This window comes from Coregonus clupeaformis, chromosome 16 (assembly GCF_020615455.1).
Source record: "Coregonus clupeaformis isolate EN_2021a chromosome 16, ASM2061545v1, whole genome shotgun sequence".
In the NCBI taxonomy this organism is placed as follows: domain Eukaryota; kingdom Metazoa; phylum Chordata; class Actinopteri; order Salmoniformes; family Salmonidae; genus Coregonus; species Coregonus clupeaformis.
In genome coordinates this window covers 36,824,438-36,832,341 of record NC_059207.1, presented here as the reverse complement: position 1 = coordinate 36,832,341, position 7,904 = coordinate 36,824,438, and the positions used below count along the sequence as shown (strand labels likewise).

General features: G+C 47.1%; 1 protein-coding gene across 3 annotated transcripts in view; it reads right to left on the bottom strand.

Annotated features, from left to right (window-relative positions):
- Window positions 1–362: 362 nt before the first annotated feature.
- LOC121584795 (synapsin-1) overlaps window positions 363–7,904 on the bottom strand; it is a 28,431-nt gene continuing 20,889 nt past the window's right edge. For 2 of the 3 annotated variants that reach the window (XM_045225705.1, XM_041900925.2), the window contains one exon: window positions 363–740. In XM_045225705.1, the coding sequence (XP_045081640.1) occupies window positions 605–740 (136 nt within the window). In that variant the 3' untranslated portion in view covers window positions 363–604. The remainder of the gene's footprint in view (window positions 741–7,904) is intronic. The other variant, XM_041900924.2, reaches the window with a different exon arrangement.

Here is a 7,904-nt window from a genome sequence, read left to right as displayed (position 1 = left end):
GGCAGCAATGGCATTCTCACAAAAACAACACATACTTTTGCTATGCTAACTACTCTAGCTAATTACATGTGACAACACAGTTACAAGCGGCGATGTGAGTGGTTGAAATTGCAACCATATCTCCTTTATTGACATGCATCTAAAAAAACATAACATAGAATGAAAGGGCAGCTCAAACAGCTGTAGTGTTGGTGTCACGTCTCCTCCTGTTGCTCCCCTCCGGCGCTCTGATTCGCCGGTCTACTGAGCCACCGGTCTGAGCGCACCACCTCGGCAACACCGGAATGGAAACCCAACGCACCCTAATCACCTCCAGCGCACCTCATCATCTCATCACACCCCTATTTAGCCCTGGACTGTTCTGTAGGATATTGTGTGTGATTGTTTTGCTTCGTGTCATGTACTCTATATTTGTTAATTCTCTTTGTCATTGTTTGAGTAAACAATGGATGTTTTATATGTGCATTTTCACATCAATGTACATCAATGTCCATGATAGGGAGGTGTTAGTCCTATTGGTCCTTTGTGTGTTGAGGGAGGGGAAGGGTCTGCCTTTCAGTCTGTCTGTCGTTCTGTCGGCGTAGGAGGGGGCTTACTCCATCTCTCAGTCTGAGAAGAGACTGGCAAAAGATTTGCGTAGGTTGCGTATGGTCTCAGCCTTCACTTCATCCTGGCTAAGGCTGGTCCGTGGCGCTGGGGTTTCTGGAATGTTGAAGGCATTGGTAAGAGACTGGGATTTGCTATAAAGAGAGGAAATGGCAATAGAGGAGAGGAAGAGGCTATTAAAGTCATGCAGCAAACCCATGTAATGCTAAGAAGTGTAGGGCATGGCTGGAGAAAGAAAGAGAGAGAACATACATAGGGGATAGACAGAGTTCCTTCAGTTTGTATGGTCATTCCTTACATAACTGATTCAGTGCATTGATCAACTCAACTTGATATGTATACCGAATGATTGATCTGGATGCAAATGCATGCTTTTTTCATCACTCCCCCCTCCCCTTGACCAGTGTTCCTAGTTCGGGACTCTGGAGGGCACAAAGATAAAGTAATTGAACAAATTGCTTGCAGTTCCCTTTCAGTCAGTCAACTTTGGTACAACATACTATGGGGAGTCACACTGTCACGACTTCAGTTGAAGGATCTACAATCACGCCTGACAAGGCCAATGAAATCCGCGCCTCACTGGAAGCCCCGCCTTCCACAGGTGATAAGCGTGATACTCGGATTCATTACTTCAATTATTCCACTCTTCAGTTCAGTGTGAACAGGAACAATTCACGCTACTAAAACAAACAATTGGAACATGAGACTGTCTTACGTTGCGCCAACTAAACTGTCCCTTAGTGGTAGAGTGTGCTCACCCCCTGGACGTTGTGTGCTGAAGTTTGAACTTTGTTCTCATAAGTTTCCTAATCACGAACTATTTATTCAAATTGCTTGGCCTAGCTATTGAAATAAGTAATATGAAACTACTAACAAGCCGGGTTCGGGTTCGTGACCATGCCCCAGTATATTAAAATATACTAATGTTTGTTGTCTTGTATGTCTCGGCTCGGTGCATGCTCAGGCTGCCCTCGCTCGAATCAGTTTGTGTGCGAGACTAAGAGACGGCTGGCACTGTTCCCATACTAGTCCACGGCGCTTTAGGGGGCTTGGTGTTTCCGATAGTGACTTCCTCTCCTGGGTGTCCGTACCTTGGCTGAGTCAGAGTTGCGGAACGAATGTCTACCGGCTCATGTGCGCTCTGTCGACAGTTACGGGAGGCTACTCGTAGAGAGAGGGCGCCAGGTTCTGTGGATATCCCCCCCACCACCTGTTTCTGCCTTGGTTAATCACCGATTGCCTCTCTTCCCAGAAGGGTCTGGGTCCCACCTCTGTATTCCGGTCCTACGTAGACTTTTGAGACCAGGCTAGCTAACAAGCGCTGCATAGGGTTAGCTAACTTGCCGAGGTGAGCTAGCTACTGCTAGTTTCCTAAAGGTGGAATTGCTTGGGTAGCTCTCGTTTAGTATACGTATCTATCATGAAGTCGCTTGGTTATTCTAAATGGACAGTGCTGCAGTCAAAGAGGCTAGTTTGCTTAGCTTTAATTTCTGGCGAATGAAGCTTACTAGCTTTCACCCGGCAGTATGTCAATCACATTCATATTTCCAATTCCTGGAGTTGGAGAGAGTGGAGGAAGCAGGGCTTGCGGGCACCTCCGATGAGGAAGCAGTCTCTGAGAAGTTGGCTCGGGTAACCCCAGAGCGAGGGGTCTTAGCACAGGTCTGAGCGACCAGTGAGCGCCTCCACAAAAACATTACTGTGACGTCATTGCCGGAGCCCCATGTGTCCATAAGGGACTGGACTTCATCCAAGGCTATACAATGTCACGGAATCACAACTAAGTTTGTTTGCTTGTCCATGTTTAAAGGGACATTTAAAAAATGTTCTACTTCATATTCAGCATCTCCAGCACCACCCCAACATCAACATATGTGAAAATGGCACGTTTCTATGTTTTGTAGTAAACAAGATAGAGGAAGATGTGTTTCCAATGACATCATCAACCAATTAGTAGACAATTAGTAGGCAATGCCTATTCATAATTGGTTAAAATCACACGATGCACACCAATGATGTCATTGGAAACACATGTCTTCCTCTATCTTTTTTACTACAAAACAGAAACGCGCAATTTTCACAAATGTTGATGTTGGGGTGATGATGAATATGAAGTTGAACAATTTAGAAATGTCACTTTAAAGCCCCCTCAGTTACCTCATGTTCCATGGGGTTCAAGGAGCGTATCAATCTCCGTGGCTGAGAGTAATAAGTTGGGTGATTTGCTCTCTGTCCAAAAAGGGGCACTCCTCCCCAATAGGTGGCTCATACTAGGATTCATTGCTGATTCCTGCCTGTAGTTTACTATCCCCTATGAGGTGCTTCGTGATACAGGTTATGGGTTCTATAGGCGATTGGTTCCATTCCTGGAAATTATAATAAATTATGAATCGCCCTTGTCTATTACCACAGAAGGGGTCCATTTTTCAGAGCTGTCTGTCCATTTTCCAGCTGGATTACAAGGTGCTGTGGCACCGCTACCTATGACTGGTGGGTATAATAACCTTCATGATAGCGGTTTTCCTCTGGGTCTATTTCTAATGCGTGCGGTCCAGCGCTGGGTGCTAGCCGGTTACCGGGACACATCTTACTGCCTGAGTGAGGCTCGTTAAGACAGAAGTACCCCCAAGGGGCACTGCCAATCGGGGTATGTCACTGATTGCCGGAGCCCCCAAACCCAGAGTGGACCGGACAGGTTTCAGGCAAACCTTGGCACATAAACACAGTTGTGTCCACCCAAAGTTCCACAGTGTTCACGGGTGTCAATAGTGTTGCGTCTCCCATATGTGGGTGCAATGAAAAGTGTCCCTTCTCCACATTCAGACACATGGTGGTTGAGAGTGGAGGAAAGGGAAAAATATCCAATCTCTCACAGTCCACAAGGTGGTGTCCCGACCCTTCAGATGGCAAAGGACGGGAGGCTCGCTATCTGCTCCAACCAATGGCACGCATGCACAATGTTGCTCTGGATCATGCGAAAAGTGACATTGAGGTACAGGCTACAATTTGTTGCGCGTCCCCCATGCTTCTGCGGCGTCATCACATCAACTGTTCCCAGGGCCTTATTGCCTGTTTTGAGTAGTTTCTATTTCAGATCCAGGACGGCTGGTACAGCCGGTATTTCCTGGTTCCGGAAAGGGGTTTGGACTTTACGCCCCGTTCTAGAATTATGTGTCCTCAGCAAGCATCTCAGAGTTTGCATGTTCAAAATGCTCACAAACCAGCGGATGTTATGGTCCGTGCTTCCCGGCGATTGGTTCACCACCATCAACCTAAAGGATGCATACGTTCGTGTGCCCATGTGCCTCAGTCACAGAAAGTTTCTGAGGTTCCATTACTAGGCGATAGCCTACGAGTTATTGGTCCTCCCGTTTGGCTTATCCCTCTCGCCTCACATCTTTTCAAAGGTGGTGGATGCGGCTCTGGTACCCATGAGGGGCCAGGGGCTGAGGGTGTTGGCCTATCTAGACGATTGGCTGATAGCAGCAGAGTCAAGGGAACAAGCAGTGTTACACACATCCAGGCTTGTGCCCCATTTTCTGTCGCTACTGGGCACAGAAGTCAGTTCAACGTCTAGTTTTGATTTAGATTTGGTTGAGTTGTCAACTAATGTGAATTTAATCTGAAATCAACAAAACATTTCACCATGTTATTGGATTTAGGTTAAAAGTTGGGTGAAAAAAATACGAAATTCCCTTATGTTGATTACTTTTTTCAAATCGAATCAGTTTTCCCACGTTGGTTCAACGTTATCACATCAAATTTGTTGTTTGAAATGACGTGGAAACAATGTTGATTCAACCAGTTTTTGCCCAATGGGTAGGTTAAACCAGAAAAAGAGCTGTCTAACCCCATTGTAGCACATTCCATTCCTGGGTCTCAAGTTAGACTCGTACGTAAATTGCGCTTTTCTATCCCCTGTCAGGGTGTCCAGGTTCCAGCTCTGATTGCCCGAGTTTCGGTTGGGGCGCACTGCACGTTTTCACCAGTTCCTGTGCTTGATAGGGATGATGGCTTCAATGTGGCGCTCAGGTTCCCCCTCCCGTGTTTGTCGGGACGACGTGCTGGTCAGACGATGGAGGCATACATCAACAGGCAGGGTGGGACTCGGTCCCTTCCCCTCCTCACCTTGGCACACTCCCTGTTACTGTGGAGCAGTGGGCATTTGCTCTTACTTCGAGTGATGCAAGTTCACGGTTGCCTCAACTTGGGTGCAGATCACCTATCCGGGGGGGCTCTCAAGAGTCGAGACACCCCTGGGTGGTTGCCCAGATATGGGAGATGTTCGACAGGGCCGACGTAGATCGTTACGCATCACGAGAAAATGCGCAGTGACGTCTATTTTTCTCGATGAGGGACCCGAGTGCCATGTTGGGAATGGAAGCTCTGGCACACCAGTGTCTTCGGACCCTCTTTTACGCATTCCGCCAGTGGTTCTGATTCAGCCCACGTTGGAGAGGGTGCGCCGGGAGGGCTTACCATTGATTCTTGTGGCTCCCCGTTGGCCCAGGCAGCCTTGGTTCATGGAGATTATTTGCCTTTTAGGCAGGGACCCGTGGCAACTCCCTTTGTGCAGCAACCTCTTGTCCCATGCACACGAGCAGGTTTGGAAAGCGAGGCCGGAGATTTGGTTCCTATGGGCCTGACCCCTGAGAGGGCCAATCTGATGGCTAGAGGCTTACCTCTGAATGTTATTGCTACCATTCAGTCCGCAAGGGCGCCCTCTACAAGAGGGCTGTATGTGTATAAGTGGCAAGTGTTTGAGGTCTGGTGCCAAGATAAAGGGCTGGTTCCTTTTCAGTGCTCTGTGAGGGACATCCTTATGTTCCTACAGGAGCATTCGAGCAGGAGTGGGCATTCTCCACTTTAAACGTGTACATGGCCGCTTTCTCAGCATACATGGCCGCTATCCCTGGTTGTGCAGTCCTGAAAAGTGTACGTAGTCTCAGGCCAGTCACTAAACCCATTGCTCATGGCTTTGGCCTCAGCTAAATGTGTTGGGGACCTCCACGCATTATCCGTACACCCTTCCTGTACTCAATTCGCCCCAGGCGACTCTAAGGTGACGTTGCGTCCAAATGCGCCCGGAAAGTCATGACTGTATCCTACAGGTCCTTAGCTTTGAGCAATTTCCCTTTTCGCCTCCTCCTTTTGCTTCTGAAGAGCAACAGCGGTTACATGCCCTGTGTCCAGTGCGAGCTTTATGCATGTACATTGAACTGACCCGGGATATCCGGTTATGTGACCAGCTTTTGGCTATTTTGCTAATCCAGCTCGCGGCAGGGCGCTCTCTAAGCAGCGTCTCTTCCACTGGATTGCGGAGGCTATCTCACTGGCATATAGCAGCAAGCGGCAAGGGTTAGCTAGCGGTGTACGCGCCCACTCCACCAGGGGTGTGGCTGCATCTTGGCCATTGTTTAAAGGGTTGACTGTAGGAGATATTGAAAGTGAAACGTGGTATTAAATTGAAGGAATTAATCCGAGCCTCACGCTTATCACCTGTGGAGGCGGTGCTTTCAGTGAGGCACGGATTTCATTGGCTTTGTAGATCCGCGAAAGTGCAACTCCCCATAGTATGTTGTGCCTCGTTTCCCTCCTTCAGGGAACAGTAGTTATAGTCATAACATTACGTTTTGACTGTTAATAGCTTGTTAAAGCCATATTTTCTATGCTACAGTGGGGAAAAAAAGTATTTAGTCAGCCACCAATTGTGCAAGTTCTCCCACTTAAAAAGATGAGAGAGGCCTGTAATTTTCATCATAGGTACACGTCAACTATGACAGACAAATTGAGAAAAACATTCCAGAAGATCACATTGTAGGATTTTTTATTAATTTATTTGCAAATTATGGTGGAAAATAAGTATTTGGTCACCTACAAACAAGCAAGATTTCTGGCTCTCACAGACCTGTAACTTATTCTTTAAGAGGCTCCTCTGTCCTCCACTCGTTACCTGTATTAATGGCACCTGTTTGAACTTGTTATCAGTATAAAAGACACCTGTCCACAACCTCAAACAGTCACACTCCAAACTCCACTATGGCCAAGACCAAAGAGCTGTCAAAGGACATCAGAAACAAAATTGTAGACCTGCACCAGGCTGGGAAGACTGAATCTGCAATAGGTAAGCAGCTTGGTTTGAAGAAATCAACTGTGGGAGCAATTATTAGGAAATGGAAGACATACAAGACCACTGATAATCTCCCTCGATCTGGGGCTCCACGCAAGATCTCACCCCGTGGGGTCAAAATGATCACAAGAACGGTGAGCAAAATCCCAGAACCACACGGGGGACCTAGTGAATGACCTGCAGAGAGCTGGGACCAAAGTAACAAAGCCTACCATCAGTAACACACTACGCCGCCAGGGACTCAAATCCTGCAGTGCCAGACGTGTCCCCCTGCTTAAGCCAGTACATGTCCAGGCCCGTCTGAAGTTTGCTAGAGTGCATTTGGATGATCCAGAAGAGGATTGGGAGAATGTCATATGGTCAGATGAAACCAAAATAGAACTTTTGGTAAAAACTCAACTCGTCGTGTTTGGAGGACAAAGAATGCTGAGTTGCATCCAAAGAACACCATACCTACTGTGAAGCATGGGGGTGGAAACATCATGCTTTGGGGCTGTTTTTCTGCAAAGGGACCAGGACGACTGATCCGTGTAAAGGAAAGAATGAATGGGGCCATGTATCGTGAGATTTTGAGTGAAAACCTCCTTCCATCAGCAAGGGCATTGAAGATGAAACGTGGCTGGGTCTTTCAGCATGACAATGATCCCAAACACACCGCCCGGGCAACGAAGGAGTGGCTTCGTAAGAAGCATTTCAAGGTCCTGGAGTGGCCTAGCCAGTCTCCAGATCTCAACCCCATAGAAAATCTTTGGAGGGAGTTGAAAGTCTGTGTTGCCCAGCGACAGCCCCAAAACATCACTGCTCTAGAGGAGATCTGCATGGAGGAATGAGCCAAAATACCAGCAACAGTGTGTGAAAACCTTGTGAAGACTTACAGAAAACATTTGACCTGTGTCATTGCCAACAAAGGGTATATAACAAAGTATTGAGAAACTTTTGTTATTGACCAAATAAATTTTTTCCACCATAATTTGCTTAAAAATCCTACAATGTGATTTTCTGGATTTTTTCCCCTCATTTTGTCTGTCATAGTTGACGTGTACCTATGATGAAAATTACAGGCCTCTCTCATCTTTTTAAGTGGGAGAACTTGCACAATTGGTGGCTGACTAAATACTTTTTTCCCCCACTGTATATACTCTAGAAACCTACATAATTTACTGACCCT